This window comes from Papilio polytes, unplaced genomic scaffold (assembly GCF_000836215.1).
Source record: "Papilio polytes unplaced genomic scaffold, Ppol_1.0 DF823510.1, whole genome shotgun sequence".
NCBI classification, from domain to species: domain Eukaryota; kingdom Metazoa; phylum Arthropoda; class Insecta; order Lepidoptera; family Papilionidae; genus Papilio; species Papilio polytes.
In genome coordinates this window covers 2,593,835-2,610,172 of record NW_013525694.1, presented here as the reverse complement: position 1 = coordinate 2,610,172, position 16,338 = coordinate 2,593,835, and the positions used below count along the sequence as shown (strand labels likewise).

General features: G+C 32.4%; 4 protein-coding genes across 4 annotated transcripts; 2 read left to right on the top strand and 2 right to left on the bottom strand.

The window, feature by feature from the left end:
- Positions 1-164: 164 nt before the first annotated feature.
- On the bottom strand, positions 165-4,756 carry LOC106104632 (DIS3-like exonuclease 2). The gene is made up of 3 exons (XM_013284729.1): positions 2,130-4,756; positions 1,458-1,716; positions 165-1,322 (listed from the first exon to the last, which is right to left on the bottom strand). The coding sequence occupies exons 1-3, from the start codon at positions 4,505-4,507 to the stop codon at positions 1,128-1,130; spliced, it is 2,832 nt and encodes a 943-aa protein (XP_013140183.1). The 5' UTR covers positions 4,508-4,756; the 3' UTR covers positions 165-1,127.
- A 245-nt stretch (positions 4,757-5,001) lies between these two features.
- On the top strand, positions 5,002-5,504 carry LOC106104633 (multifunctional methyltransferase subunit TRM112-like protein). The gene has a single exon (XM_013284730.1). The coding sequence runs from the start codon at positions 5,097-5,099 to the stop codon at positions 5,472-5,474; it is 378 nt and encodes a 125-aa protein (XP_013140184.1). The 5' UTR covers positions 5,002-5,096; the 3' UTR covers positions 5,475-5,504.
- A 1,480-nt stretch (positions 5,505-6,984) lies between these two features.
- Positions 6,985-9,350, bottom strand: LOC106104668 (COP9 signalosome complex subunit 1). The gene is made up of 4 exons (XM_013284790.1): positions 9,253-9,350; positions 9,047-9,125; positions 7,610-8,956; positions 6,985-7,480 (listed from the first exon to the last, which is right to left on the bottom strand). The coding sequence occupies exons 2-4, from the start codon at positions 9,056-9,058 to the stop codon at positions 7,388-7,390; spliced, it is 1,452 nt and encodes a 483-aa protein (XP_013140244.1). The 5' UTR covers positions 9,059-9,125; positions 9,253-9,350; the 3' UTR covers positions 6,985-7,387.
- Positions 9,351-10,569: 1,219 nt separating this feature from the next.
- LOC106104540 (gamma-glutamyl hydrolase A-like) lies at positions 10,570-13,961 on the top strand. The gene is made up of 7 exons (XM_013284618.1): positions 10,570-10,903; positions 11,046-11,360; positions 11,443-11,493; positions 11,703-11,935; positions 12,220-12,326; positions 12,485-12,582; positions 13,682-13,961. Exons 1-7 carry the CDS (start codon positions 10,821-10,823, stop codon positions 13,959-13,961), a joined length of 1,167 nt encoding a protein of 388 aa, XP_013140072.1. The 5' UTR covers positions 10,570-10,820.
- The last annotated feature ends 2,377 nt before the right edge of the window (positions 13,962-16,338 follow it).

Here is a 16,338-nt window from a genome sequence, read left to right as displayed (position 1 = left end):
TGTTAATTAAAATTGTAAGACTAGCATTAAAAGCATACGTAATAATAACTGGCACTTAGATTTAAAAAAATCCAAGATATTTTTATAATTCCGGGTCTTCGAATTCCTAACTTTCAGTCCGTAGTTTGGTACTTTCCTATGAGGGATAAAAAAAAATGCTTACATCCAACTCTATATTTTTTAATGTTGTAAAACGTCAACAATTCCAATTATTATTTTGTAATTATTTCCTAGAAGGTTTGCTGGTTGAGCATCCGTTCTTAATCTAGGTCAATATTCAATAGCTTGTACTTAGTGGCTATACCACTCAACATGAACAATAAATCTATACAATGCTAGAGTGCAAAAATATTATGCTAAAACACTACACATAATAAAATTAAAAGGCAAAAGTCCATTTGTCCATAATTCTTAAAAATTGTAAAACAGGACACTTATTATTTATAAGAACATTTTTGTGCGAGGAATTAAAATCAATAATTACAAGTTCATAAATGTTCTATATGTCTATAATTATATTGAAATAATTTAAATTACATTTCATTTAAAAATTTAATACTTTCTACCAATTTGCATTTGTACGTCATAATTACGCTAAAAATCCATTCAAAAACATATGAGTAATTTACAAAATATTTAAAGTAGATTTAAAATTTGAGTCACAAACAAGGCGGCCACACGACAGGCATAAAACTTCTATCCATATTTGATATGGAAAAAACTATCTCATGCATTATCCTGAGTAATAAAATGGAATGCCTTGTTAACATTAAGTATATCTACAGACCATTCAAAATGCAATACTTGTAAACTGTCATTATATTTTATTATGAAAGTGAGAATGGTCGATGATTGTGTGACTTAGCCCAGTCATTTCTACAGATCATAGTATCGTACACCACTACCATATAATAATAAAAAATTTCTCACAATTAAACAAGTCATAAATGTAAAATATAGTCCTAAAAGGACAAATCCACAAGTCAATTTATATTTAAGAAAATATAACTAACATCTAAATAGCTCTTTTCTAATATTCAGCTACAATTTAAAATTTAGATTAATCACACACATCTATTATTGAAATGGATATGGAAAATTCATTCAATAATTTCGTCCTAAACAATTCAAATGGGTCTTACAAGTTTAGTGTCAACTTTTACCATATCCTCGTCTCTATTTAATTCTACCTCTACAATAGAGAAGACTTCAATAACTTGTTGCACTTCGGGTAAAGTATCTGTTGCTTTCCAAAGCAGCTCCATTTTAGAGAGTTTGGCACCTGCCTCATTTTTGATACATTTATGTTCACCGGGGAAATCCTGTAATTAATGATGATTATTAATTGTTTTTAAAATTACATTAATTTTAAAAGTTAAATTAACTTAAAGGTTACTTCCTTTTTAGGGTACCTACATTAATTAAAATGTTGTTAATGTAGTATTAAAAGTACTTACATTGTTGAAGAAAATTCTTCTGTTTAAGCCCATAGCGACTATAATGACATCAATATACTTTTCCCTAACATCAACAACTACTGCATCAGTTTTATAAGGTGAATTCATTTCTATATACTTCAAAGTATATAACTCGGTTGAAAGTTCACTTGCTCTTTTAGCATTGTACTTTTGTTTGTTACATTGAGCAGCAACCATTTTTACTTTGTCAATTTCCCATTTTGGTGTTTCTCGGAAATTTAAACTTGCCGATAGAAGTCTGAAAAACAGATACAGCTTCAGATTTTGCAGGAAAAACTGATGTTACATAAAAACATTTTTTGGAAAGAAAACAAACTATAAGAGCATCCTAAGTTAAGTTACAAAAAGAATATATTTATTACTGTTTTTCGCGTGAAATTAAAGAAAAATATATAAACGCAAAACCTATGTTACTCAGTGATAACATAGCTTTTTAATGGTGCTAGAATTTTTGACATTGATCCAGTAGTTTTTGAGTTATTTTGATACATACAAAAATGCCAAAAACACAAATCTTTCCTAAATTAAATATTAGTATAGATTGATTTTTAACAAATTTGTTGTTCACAAGCACTTTACATGACTGGTAATAATCATAGATTAAAGCTTAGATATATTTAGTTCTGGAAACATAAAAAAATTATAACTTACCTATGGACCATAATATCGGCATATCGTCGAATGGGGCTTGTAAAGTGGGTATAAAGTGGTACATTAAGAGCATAGTGCTGGAAGTCATCATCACTTGTGCAGCCTCCAGCGCAGAAATATTTAGCTCTTGTCATAGGTTTAGCACACAACATATTGAGAACCATAGCCTTGCCTTTATCAGCCACAGTAGGATCAATATATTGTAATAATGATTTGTGTAATGTACCAGCAGAGGTTACATCCAAATCAATACCCATTGGTTTCAATGATTTAGCCAGCTGTTGCAACATATAGCTACTAGGTGGTGGATGACATCTCAAGAATGCTAAGTTTGGATAGTCATCATAAATTCTCTTTGCTACAGTCATGTTTGCTAGTAACATAAACTCTTCAATAAGTTGATGGCTTTGTTTGTTTTCATATACCCAAAGAGCGTCTGGCAGTCCTGTTGAAGGGTTCAGGTGGAATGACACCTTCGGTTGATCAATACGAAGTGCACCACTGTCAAATCTGGATTTTCTAAATATTGCTGAAATTTTGCCAAGAGTTTTAATTGTCTCATATACATCTTTATATTCAAAACCATTATAAAACTCGGGAAAAGTTGTTTCTGCATCTTCTCTACTATCCAAAACAGACTGAGCATGATCATAGCTTAATTGACAACATGAATGAATTACAGTTTTGGAGAATCTATGACTCAAGACTTCTGCATTATCTGTTATTTCCCAAAATACAGAAAAGGCAAGTTTATCAACACCCGGAAATAAAGAACACAGCATGCATAAATCATCTGGTAGCATGTGGTAAGCCTTTTCAACTAAATAAATTGTTGTGGCTTTCTCTGCTACTTTCTCATCTAATATAGTATTTTCTGTCAAAAAATATGATACATCAGAAATATGAACTCCAATTTCGTAATTTCCATTTTCAAGCTTCCTGCACGACATAGCGTCATCAATATCACGACAATTTGATGGATCAATACTAAAGATGCACAGTTTACGACAGTCTTCTCGTATTTCAATTTCTGCCAATGGTATAACATAATCCAATCGTGGATAGAGATCTCTTACTTCTGGTCCAAATGGGGTAACATCTAAATCTGTCTGAGCTAGAATTGCCTTTGCTTCTGAAAGCATATCCCCAGATTGGCCAATGTTACATATTATTTTCCCCAAAGCAAATCTTGTATCAAACCAACTTTCTATTTTTGCCAAAAATAGTGTAGTTTCATAACTTTTCGCTTCTGCATAAAAATTGTCTGGCCAACAGGTAAAAGGTATATTTAGTCTAGGGACTCTGTTATCTCTTGGCACAAACAAAGCTTTTTGTCTATTTTTATCTGGCATCAGTTTTAAATGGCCAATGCATGTTCTGGTATGTAATTTTTCTTTGATGTAAACAACTTTTCCCTTTTTTTGCTTTGTCTCATCATTACTTTCATCAGGCAGAATTATAATTTGCACAATCACCACATCTCCTTCAAGAGATCTGTTTCTATTTTTAACTCCATCAATAAGTATATCTTGCACACTTCTGTCACTGCTGGAAACATATGCATGTTGAAATTGTTTAGGGTTAATTCTTAAAACACCTTCTATCAGTGTATTTTCTTTCAAGCCAGTTTCCACCTCTTCTGGATTTAAATAAGGTTCAAAGTTTTTATCTTCTTGATCTTTCTTTTTCCCATTTTTCTTCTTTGTGGGAGTTTCTTTATTAATACCATTTACACTGGAGGCAACTTGTCTTTTATCTTGTCTAAATTGTGTGTTACTTTGCCTTGCATAAGTCTGATTAAGAAGTGGATGTTGCATCACATTTTGCAAGAAACGAGGGGAGATAGGATCATTGCACAAAGGTGAGCCTGGGATGCTCCATGCATGTGGTGAAACACTTGGGTGAGCCAAAGGAGTATTTGGTAAACTGCCAACTTGGCTATTCAGCCTCAACAGATTCACACAGTTATTTTGCATGCTGTGTTGGTAAAGTTGCAAATGTGCAAGATTTTCCAAATATTTTGAGCTGTTATTTGGATTGAAAGGAATACCTGGATTTACAATTAAATCTTGAGGAAATACTGCAGCAAAGGACTGGTACTGTAGTGTGGTGCTGAATCCGGGGGCTACCTGTCCTTGATGTTGAGCACCAGTTGTTGTTGGCATTTCTAAATGCATGTTTCTCATTTTCTCTTTTTTCCTTGAATTTTTACCTTTTGGTGTATTCTTCTTATTGATTTCCACATTATAGCCTTCTACATCAGTAGCACTCCTATGGTTCGATGCAACATCTTGTGTTGTCGTTGTCGCCTCATTGTTAGACGACCTCGTACTTTTATGCTCCTCAGTATTTTTATTCGATTTCTTTTGTTCAGACATTTTCAATAGCTTCAATGTTTTACCACAAAAATACAGTAACCGTTCATCGATTTACTTTAATGTTGAATGTCGTACGAGTGCTTTTGATGTGGATGGTTAAATAAACAATATTTACTTTTTATTAGTCTATATTATATGCAAACATGTTAAACAAATTATAATGAAAGACATTTTCAAAACTCAGACATACATGAATTTAGACTCACAAAAACCAACAAAAACTGACACTATGACACGTACATTGTTGACAAGTTGACACTTAAACGTGACCAAAACGAAATGTACCTATCAAATACAGAGTAAAATTGAGAGCAAAAACAATTTTTCTGATAATATCGCTTTAATATACCATATGTTTTAATTAAATCAAAACCAACTAACTATTTTACGCATGTGCGCAAACTCTCCTAAAACTAAAGATAAGCTTTATTACATTGCTTTTCTGCACAAACAAGAAAGCAATGTCCTGGAAACGGAAACTTCAAAAATTATATTAATACTGACACATGTCAATGTCTTTTAGGCGCTACGAAAAAATAAAACAAAATTTTCTTGTGATGAATTTCTTAACAACACATAGATTGATAAAATGAAGCTTATCACTCATAATATGCTCACATCTAAGTGTTTAAAAGGGGTAAGAACAGGGTACCCCTTGGCTATAACCGCAACTGTTGTAAAAGTATCGGAGGTTGATTACAAACCTGAATTTATATCCCGTATAATACCAAAATTAGATTGGGAAGTATTGTTGAAAGCAGCTGATAGTATTGGACACAATGAAGGATTACCACAAACTATAGACCCTAAATTTGAAGATAACGAAGAGTTTTTAAGGAAAGCGCACAAAGTGTTATTGGAGGTTGAAGTGGAAGAAGGTTATCTCACATGTCCCGAATCCGGTAGACAATTTCCAATTACAAAAGGCATTCCTAATATGTTATTAACAGAAGCAGAAGTACAATAAATATGTAAAATAAAACTGATTTTACACTTTTCTTTTAATGTTGAACTAATCTTAAATACTTCATTTTGTAACTTATAATCTGCACCATGCACCACTTATAATCTGAATGACGGCAAAATTTGAAAGGAATTTGGTGTTTAATTATGGCCTTATCATTTAAGACGCTGTTGCATACTTATGTTTTGGTAGTCTGGCAAAAAACTAAAAAAATTATATTCCTTGAGTGGAACATATGCATTATAAACCTTTTCCAAACTCCTGCTGTACCCTTAATCATTGTCAACTGTAATAGATGAAATTACAATTAGATCACTTGTGTGATATAGAAATTCGTCATTGATATTCCTTCTTACCCTGATGTAGTATAATATGCATAAGGTTGTACAATTCATCCTCTGATGATGATACATGCCTTTATCCCAGACAAAGAATGTACTGCTCTTTTAAATATCTCTATCATATCTGAATTCACTTCCTTTTTTAAGATTATCCATTCTCACACAATCCAACCATAATTTCTCTTTCAATTTTAGAATTTTCCTGGTTGTGTTAATTTGTTCATCACCATATATCAAATCCAGACCAACCCTTTTTGTCTCAATTTATCCATCACTGGTGCTGTTTTCAAACATTCTGTAATATACACATTCTTAACTTTATTCCTTCTTGTCACACTATACATCGATCTTAGCATACACTCAAAAACATTGTGTTTAATTAAAGAGTGCATTTGTACTTATGAAGTAGAAGCAGATTTTATAATTAAATCGAATTATGAAATAATCCTTTGCATTTCTATTTCTACAAGTAACAAATGCACCATTTCCACTGATTAGGAATAATTTGTTTTAAAACCTGCATTCATTGTGGTGTGAAGTGTCGGTGGCACAGGGGTTTGAATACTTGACTTGTAATCTACAGATCTGGGTTCGAATCCCACCATGTACCAGTGTAATTTTCAATTTTTCGAATTTCATTACACAATCTAACCAACGTTCTTACGGTGAAGGAAAACATTGTGATGCAACCTGCACATATCAGCGAAGAAATTTAAAGATATGTGTGAAGTCAACCAACCAGTACAGGGCCAGCATGGTTGATTATGGCCTAGTCACCCCTTATTATAGTAGGCTCTGAGCCCCTTAGTACAGTGAGCTGGTGATGATACTTTGCAGTATTTTTACAGTAAAATAGTGTCAATTCTTAGCTGTAGCTGATTTTTCTAAACACAGATAACCTGCACTAGGTAGTAAAAAGGTTTATGTAAATTAAAAACTGCTTCAACAAATAAGTCTAAGATGGTTTTCACCAAGTTTATGTAACTTATTTATCGACTAAAGGTATCAATGATTTGTATAGTGGATGAATTCTATCTCATTGCTAAATTCACATTTTTGTAACTTATAGGATGCTTACTGCTTCAAGTTTTACAATCCCCAAGGTATAGAATAAAAATAGTCTTATACTCAGTCTTAATAATATAATGACAGATCATAAAAAACAAAACAAGTATGGCTTTACTTTTAATGTTATTAAAAATTACGTAGACATAATAATTATTGGTTACATGAATAATTCCGATATAAACAATGTGAATAATGCTTGCACCAGCCATTTTAATTCAACATTTTCCTTAAAACGATACCAGCATTTTACATTGGCAAATTTGCTGAAATGCAGATCTATTATCTGTACTTTCAGTTAACTAATACAAGCAAATATTATATCAGTACTTAAAAAGGGATTTTATTTGAATTTTTTTTTTGAGATTTTACTTCACATGATAATGTAAATGCAGCAACATTTATGTAATTCCGGGACTAAGATTTAATTGTATGTCATGTTATTTAGGATAGGTAACATTTAAACTGTCATGTGAGAGGAAAATGTTTGCTAGCTTATGAGGTAATTATTCACAAGGGCACAGGGTCGAAGCTACGTGGAGTAAGGCTGGTGCTGGAGCCAGGGGCCTCACCACTTTGAGGACCAGCTTCACGCCCAATATTCTATAACAGGGAAAATATTTCCATTAGACAATAAAAGAGATCTTGTTTACACCAAGTAGTTTTAAATAACATTTTTTAGTGTAACTGTTTAAAAATAGCAAAACTGTTCTTCATGTGTTGAATACTCACCTTGACATGAATTTGGTTCTTGAGCATTGCAGCGCGCAGAATAAGCATGGATGTCCTCCGCTGATATTCCTTTCCCATAGCCAGACTCCTTTCGAATGTAGTGCTCCTTTGATCTACATCTTTAGCATACAGTATTTTATTGTGTGAATCAATACGGGCTTGAATTTGGCCATCTAGGATCAATTGCATTAATTCATCTTCAAGAGCTGTCACTGTACGGTTAAAAGCTGCAGCCATGAGGCGCATGTCAGCAGACAGGTAAGGGCTGAAGTACTGGATCAATGCTCTGTTGCGTATTTGCATATAGAGTGAATTTAAATGCGGTGCTAGATACATATCTAAGAGAAGGTTGTCCCTAATCTCATCAAGTAGCCTTAAACATGAAGCATATTTAGATTCGTAGAATTTAAAAATGATGTCACGTAACTGCGGCTCGAGTTCTAAGAATAATTTAAAAGAACTGCTAACTATCACTTGTTTCTGTAATTCAGATCGGTCAAATGTTGCCAGAGCACATAGTCCTCCATACACTGCAACATTATTGCTACTGAGTAGTTCTGAGTAGTCACAATGATCAATGCTCGCTGCAAGAAATTGCTTTGCAGCAGATTTATATTTCTTTGTTGCTAGCTCAGCTAAACCAGCAGCACATTTTAAGCGAGTCAAAATAGACTGATTGGAATCTTTCCCTGGAATTTCATTGAAGTCTGGTGTGGCAACAGCCTTTGAGACATAATTAAGAACATGAGCCCAATTTTGCAAGTACACTGATACTTTAACAACATTGAGGCACATCATAATTATATGTTTGCCACTTGTGCAATAATCTCGAGCTCTAGAGTAGCATTTCAATGCACCAGTGAGATCTCCGCAATCCAAATAGTGATCTCCAAGATCATCATGGCCCCTCCGAATACTCTCTTTAATTGAATTTGTTTTATAATTCTTGAGGTCAGTGTCTAATTTTTCAAGCTTAATTGCAGCTTTTTTGGTTTTTGCTTCAACCCACATTGTATCTAAGACAGGTATGTCTTGTGATCCCATTTGGACAGCAACATCTGGTAAGCCAGCAGCAGCAATGGCTTCAGCAAGTTTCTTATGGAGTGTTTGATAGAGATTTACGTTATATGTGGTCATAACGTAAGAAATTGCCATCTTTAGAGCCTCTAATCTCAATTGTGGGCAATGGTCTGCTATAAAAACCAATCTGTACAGCTTTGCAAAGCCAGTATATGATGCGGCGTATGTCTCGAGATCTAAACTAGGATTTTCAACCACATAGCATTCCGCCTCATTGTTCTCATTATCTTCCAGTGGTACATCCACAACCATTGGCTCCGCCGTACTCTATGGGAGGAGTAAATCAAATAATTATTACTACTATTATGATTATAAGTATTTATAACTTTTTATCGTATTAAGAAATATAAGTCTTACCATTTCGAACATTGTTCTTGAATGTATGGGACTGATAAAAGAAAATACACGAATTCCACTGTCAACGCAGGAAACCAACCTAGAACATAATTTCTTTATAAATTCTATGTATTTTACAATCGCTTAACATATCGTATTTTAAATCTTAATCACAAATCTTATATGTATATGTGCCCTTGTCAAAAGAATAGTTATTATCAAAATACCTTTATCATTACGTTTCTTTTTTGCAGCGGCATTTTTCTTTTTGACGAGAATTTCAGTGTTACCATGTGTTCTCTTTGTGTCTGAAAACAATTTTATCGATTTAATCGGTTTCTTTTCAGCATTTACTCAGTAATACACAAAAGACGAAACTTTAGCAATTTATCTAGATAATTCGTTCTAAAAAATTTTTAAAACTAACGTGAACCAAAGTAAAATAGGTTTATCTTTTTTTCTGTAGTCATTAAAAATTCAATTAAGCGACAAAAAATTTAGTGCATTATATAAATTAACTCTTTGGAGGTAAACCCGAGTAAATATAAATTATAGTAATAAGAGGATCTAAGAAAGCATTGGGTATGAATAAAGATATGGTACAAAAATAATACATTAAGTAAGATTAAAATGATTATTTCTTACGAGAAAAAATTTATAAGCTTTTTTGTAGCTTCTTTAATAATGTTTTCTTTCTTGTACACCTGATGTTCTAGTAATGTTATCGATATCATATCGAGTTAAAGATCTTAAGTACGACACGATTTATTTATACGCATGCGCGGCATGGCATATTGAATGTTTGGTATCGACATGAATAATATCAAATTCGCTGCCCTTTCTAGGTCTAAAAATAATTAAATAATCTAAATCGTAATTTTTGTATCACTGAATATTTCAAAAATCCTTTTTGAACAGTAGCGTTGTAAAAGAAAAATAAATCGCACTAGGACTTTGTTTTACTGCTAGTCGAAAAGTTAACTTCAGGGTTAGAGTTGTTTGTCAACTAATTTTTATATAATTAAAATACAGAAGAAAAGTTTTGTAAGTATATTATGCCATAGTGCAAATACTTCACACGATACGATTCATAATTAAAATAATAATAAACATTTTTTATGTCATTATTAATAAGTAATTCTCGAAATGCTTTCTTTTAAGCTTCTTAATTCTTGTTAGCTAACTCGAAATCATCATTATTCTGCCGAAATAATACAACAATCCTTTAATCTAGTATTAGACCGATTGGACCAACGGCCCTAATATATCGAGCGGCATCGCTTTTATTTTGTAAATTTCGTATTATTATAGTTTTCATATTATTTTGTATACCTACACAACAAGCGAATGAAATTTACGACACAATTTTCCTCTTTTTGAGTTGGAGTAGAGCTCGTCTTTGAGAGGCTGAGGTAGAAGTAAAAGGCTATTCTGTTGTATTGGCTGGCGATGCTTAATAACTTTATTATTTTATTAAATAGCCCTATCTATTTAGATAAGGCAATATTTGAGTATCTATCGACGCGACGAGACGAGGTGAGATTGTAATGCTGATTATGTCAGAGGCAAATCTTTTCCTTGTCACGATCATTGAGAATGATGTCTTTGTTAAGCTTCGTTTGTTGTGACATTAAAGTGAACATTTTATTTGTAATCTCTAAATAACTACATAATGAACACGTATTTTTAGAACTGGCGATGTCTTCAATGCTAAAATAATCTTATTCTATTTCGATTGTAACAGTTCAGCGCAGAAGCTATCTATTTTAAGAGAGTGTATACAGATCATTCACTAATGAAAGTTGCGTACAAGAATGAAATTGTGAAGATTATTATAATTTGCTTAGCGAATGATAGTGCAAACCTTTTCATACTTTGGTACGTAATTTAATAACGTGTTTTAATTATGAAATTTTGTTAAATCAGAATAAAATATTTCAAAGATGAACGATATAGTATCAATCGGTAGATAAAAATACTTAGAGATATTGTACAATTTATCTATAAAACAGTGTTGTAGGTGGTTTAACGGCAGTTTCATAGAGTTTGTGAAGATGAAGGTAGTGCCGAGTTTTGTGGAATTATTTGCTGCTAAAGGGTTTTTGTTGATATTGTTGACTTTAACAACGGGATATATTTTGAACTGCAATGGCGCTGTCGTCGTGCGGCTGGATGAAGAAACATCCATCAACGAACGTCCTATCATAGGAGTCCTGTCGCAGGAGCAATCGTTTTATTTGCATGGAAAATATCCTGAAGAAAACTACACCAGTTATATTGCGGCTTCATATGTCAAGGATATAGAAGCGTCAGGTGCACGAGTAGTTCCTATCTTGTTAGTATATTACGATGCAATATTTAATAGCTAATTGTAATAATTAATTTTAAATTTACTAAAGATAAGAATTATTTTCCAGAATAGGAAAAGATCGACAATATTACAGAGATATTATGAGTAAATTGAATGGGTAAGTGGAAGAGAGTGTTTATATATTTGTCGTTAATTAAATTATCCTTGGGCTTATTTTACGTGTATAAATTTTAAGTTAAACTTTTATGCGGGTTTTTCCTTTTTTCTTGATGATTTGTCTAAAACTAAGTAATAAATAGGTAAACTGGGAATGTTTAAGGAAGTCTAAAAGGTAAGAATAAGTTTACTCAATTACTCAATTTGCAGAGTTCTCTTTCCCGGAGGCGCGACTTATTTCAATCAATCCGATGGTTACGCTGACGCCGGTCAGCATATTTACGAAATAGCTATAGAATTAAATGATGCAGGCGATTATTTCCCCATATTTGGCACTTGTCTGGGATTTGAACTACTTATTATCATTGCTTCTGGTCGTGGCGAGAAAGAAAATAGGATTAGATGTTACTCTTATAGCAATTTGCCGTTACATTTTACAGAAGGTAAGAAATTATAGAAGTTAGAACGTTTTTACTACAAGAAAACGTAATATTTAATTTAGTCTTGATCTTGATTATTCACTTGTTTTTTTACGAAGGTAATTAATGGTAATATGAAAAATGTTCGTCTATAAATTAAGAGAATATTTGTGCGGCGTAGTATAGCGTCCTTTCCTGTTTGGTGATAAAATACTAGGAATATAAAAAATGGAAATACCACTCATAGATGAACTATTTCATAGTATTAGTAAAAACTTAAGTCTCTATATTATGAATCTTATTTTTAGATTTTCGTAGTAGTAAAATGTTTAAAGACGCCCCTGAGAACGTTGTTGATATACTGGCAAATGAAGATGTAACCGTCAATGCTCATCAATTTTGTATTGTCGATAAGGTTGGTGTTACACTGTGTTTTTTTTTATCATATTCCTTTAGATACAAAATGCATTTCAGGATACATTAAAAGTGCTCCTTTCCTCGGTGTGCATTGCTATTTTACAGTATCACCACTGGTTATCTCATTATCATAAGTCGATTTTTTTATTGTTTCAGAACATGGAATCTTATGATCTGGTGAAGGATTGGCGGGTATCCTCGTACAGCGATGACGATTACGGTGTTCAATTTATTGCGACAGTTGAACATAGAAGGTGAGAAACAAACAAAAACATACAACAAAGTCTTTATAGGTTAATTTTAAAATTCAACGTCATTCGCGACGTCAGTGGGTAACATGGTATGACCATTATTTTAAAATGACTAGACTTCATCCGTGTTGGATTAAAAATATCAAAGTAAGTAATCTATGTTTACTACCAAAATAACCTCTACATATGGTATATGCCAAATTATATGAAGATCTTCAGTAGTTTAGACTACAAACTCTAACAAACATCCATCTAAATAAACTTTGGCTTTTTTAATATTAATATGGTAAGGTGTTCTTATTAAAATAAAATACAATGAACATTAGCTAATTAACAGAGTATTCTAGAAAAACGTAATTGTTCACTTTCATAAAATCATCCAAACGTAATTTAAGAAATATTACAAGTCGACGTCTCAGTTGTATAGAATTTGCAGTTCGTTGACATCAGCGGTGTGAAAAGGAAATTACATTAATATCTAGTCCATTTTGCTTAATAAGAGCGCGCTGAAGCGTTTAAACACTGAGGGGTCTAACCACAACTTTGAAACGGATGCTACAGGTCACACTCACCTCAATGTTTAGGTTCAACGTCTTGCTTTTGTAAGGAAAGATTCGTGTTTATTTTTGAAGTTGCGAGCGAACTTATCGACTTCCAACTACTACATTTTGATATGTTTTAACTTGTATAAAAAATATGTGATGTTTAAAATCGAGACTGTTACTTTTTACATAAAGATATACGACAAATCTTATGCATATCCTTTCATCTTAGTTTATTTCACATCTTACTTATATATTAATGTAAATGTATGGTATATTATAAATGCGAAAGTTTAGATGAGTGGATGGATGTTTGTTGTAGCCTAGACGGCTGAACCGATTACGAATAAATTTGGTATAGATGTAGAGGTTAGTCTGGAAGAACACATAGACTACTCACTTTTGTTTTTGTTAATCCCACGCGTACGGAGTCGCGGACGAAAACTAGTTTATTTATGTTATAAATATAACACAGTGTCAATCTTCAGTTCAGTTCAATCTATTGATCTTTATTAAGGTCTTTATTTGAAGCAATACATGATCATAAATACATTTTACAGGTATCCATTCTACGGTGTTCAGTTCCATCCAGAGAAGAACTCCTTCGAATGGAAATTGTCAAAGAACTACGCACATTCAAAGAACGCAATTAAAGCGAATCGTTACTTCATGGATTTCTTTGTAGGCGAATGCAGACGGAATCTGCATTCGTTCGCGAACGCTAATGAAGAGAATAATTACGTCATTTACAACTACGAGCCACATTTCACTGGTATTTTAGGAAGTATGTACCACCAATGTTATTTCTTTGAACCGAGAGGAAATGTTATAACAAAATAAACCACTAATTACAAACCTTGTGTTATTTTTAAATATTCAACATCCTGCCTCATCACATTTTATATTTATGTACCTGATGTAAAGGACCTACAAAAGGATTCTACAAAATTCCTGAACTTTATCACAATCCTTAGAATTACATCTTTTTAATTGTTTTCATTGTATTCAAGTATATTAAAAGGTTATTTTTAGACGTCACGCTTAAAATGAAAGGGAAATTAATTAGATTTAAATAAAAGATATAATGAAGATTAGATACGAATCGGATGCTAATCGATTAATTTGAAAAGTCTATGAAAATATCAAGATGTAGATATTATCGTAAGTAATTAGAGTTTTATAGATATACAATACAGTACAATAACTACACAAATTGCTTCTAATTCTTATTGCTAGAAATTGAACCGCTCAAGAAATAATGTCAAATATAACCTCATACATTTGCAAAAGATGCACAAGATATGTAGTGACGGTTCTAAATGTTACCATGTATTATATAAAAGTGAGACCTTTAGGTTTCATTGCGTGTTAATGTATTTAAGTCCTCTGCCTACAAGTCTGCGGTTGTGGGTTCGCAAATAGCTCGCGGCTGCGTTTGATCGACCCTCGTCCGATGGTTTGGTTAACCAGCGGGATACCACACAACACTGACAATTTAAATTGCGAAAATACAATTAATTATAAAATATACTTGATTTCTTAGATCCTTACAACTGTACATACAACTTATAAAATGTTGAAGTTTACCAAAGTTTTTTTTAAATTTACCCTCAAACATGATAGATAGATAGATGTATAGTTTAGTTTTTAATTATGTATTCTCTCACTTTCTATGAATGTGTAGAAATAGAAAGTCTTTGATATAATACATTATTTACCCAAATAACTTATAAGAAAAAGCAGAACTGCAGTGACACATACTTGTTTATGGAAAAGATATACGTTAAAAAATTTCAGTCCACAAAGCTGCGTGGATTTAACCCAGTTACGGTAAGTATCGCAGACCTCAATGCGTTAACTAAGTTACATAATGAATATTAACGATGTGCGGGTGTTATGTCGGTCGACGTCGACGACGTGCAGACTTCCCGATGATTTTAATGCGTGTTGCGTAATATCCTTCATTTGTTATATCGGATTTTATAATCAGATAGCAAGCTTACATGATGAAACATTTCTACGCAATAACTATTTACTTTACTATAATTATATTTGAAAACAAATATATGTGCCTGTCCTTTAATTTTACCTTAAGTTCATAATTTTTATGTATTTTTTGGTGCGGTACATTTTTACCCAAGTCATATTCTCAGAGGTTTTAGAGTATATCAAAACATATATAACATAAAGAAATACAGACTAAATGTGTATGAATAGCTCCTTTGTTTCTGTAACAATTTGTACGGGAGTCTCTTGTTACATTAGCTTATGCTATATATATATCCTTGCAGATAATGTAATGAATACATTTTATAATTATTTCCATTCTTAATTCTCAAAAGTAATTGTTAAAATATAATTTCAAACTACATTTCCGACGATAAACTTTGGCCAATTAGCTAAACAAGGAAGGCGATAAATCGTTTTAAAGTTAATTCATTTAACTCCGTAAAGGTTCTGTTAAACACATAGCAATTGTGCCGATTTGTGAAGCAGAAACAACCGCCACATTTCGGACTGTTGATGGGAAAAGTTTGATTAGAAGACGGTAGACGAGTTGAGCATCCGTTAAAGGGTTATTGCCGCGCTTGTTTTGACCATTGTTAGAATCTTTGATCTGGTAATTTTTAATCAAAATTTTAATGGCCATCACTATTAGGGTGAATGACATGCAGAGCATCTTAAATATATATAAAAAAAATACCTCTGAAAATGCTGAGATAATTATGTTCTTGTATGTGATTCGATAGTGGAATTTTGCGGTTATAATGTTATTGAGGTGCCTTTGGAATATTATTGAAGACGATCTCTTTTACTAAGGGGTTGGTAGCGTTTCACGGAAAAAGGTCTTTTCATCGTTGTAAATTAGGGTCAATGTTCTTAAGATATTTTCTTACGCAGAGTGTATTTGAAGGACGTGACAAGAATTTAATAGTTCAATAGCATCAATAATAAATTATGTACACAAAATAAGTGACTTAATAAGCAATAATATTGATTCAATCGCTAGTAACCGTTTCAGCACAAATTCTTTATGAAAATGAATAAGGGTAATAAACATTTTTATGGTTTGAAATTATACAGTACATCAATTTATATTTCATTACTACATTAAGCATACATGGATAGGCGAGAATTTTTTTATATTAAATGCATTGTTTAATTAAACAGATATTGTTTACCATTTCAACCTGTAAAATTTGTTCCCCCACTCACT

What these genes read in the sequence shown, in the direction of transcription:
- LOC106104632 (XM_013284729.1), bottom strand. Translation starts at nt 4,507, where the DNA reads ATGTCTGAACAAAAGAAATCGAATAAAAATACTGAGGAGCATAAAAGT. An exon ending in GCCGATATTATGGTCCATAG is followed by an intron (nt 1,717 to 2,129) that starts GTAAGTTATAAT and finishes TCTGTTTTTCAG; the next exon opens with ACTTCTATCGGCAAGTTTAA. An exon ending in GAAGAATTTTCTTCAACAAT is followed by an intron (nt 1,323 to 1,457) that starts GTAAGTACTTTT and finishes CATTAATTACAG; the next exon opens with GATTTCCCCGGTGAACATAA.
- LOC106104633 (XM_013284730.1), top strand. Translation starts at nt 5,097, where the DNA reads ATGAAGCTTATCACTCATAATATGCTCACATCTAAGTGTTTAAAAGGG.
- LOC106104668 (XM_013284790.1), bottom strand. An exon ending in AGAACCAAATTCATGTCAAG is followed by an intron (nt 7,481 to 7,609) that starts GTGAGTATTCAA and finishes TCCCTGTTATAG; the next exon opens with AATATTGGGCGTGAAGCTGG.
- LOC106104540 (XM_013284618.1), top strand. Translation starts at nt 10,821, where the DNA reads ATGAAAGTTGCGTACAAGAATGAAATTGTGAAGATTATTATAATTTGC. An exon ending in ATTATGAGTAAATTGAATGG is followed by an intron (nt 11,494 to 11,702) that starts GTAAGTGGAAGA and finishes CTCAATTTGCAG; the next exon opens with AGTTCTCTTTCCCGGAGGCG. An exon ending in GCCGTTACATTTTACAGAAG is followed by an intron (nt 11,936 to 12,219) that starts GTAAGAAATTAT and finishes TCTTATTTTTAG; the next exon opens with ATTTTCGTAGTAGTAAAATG.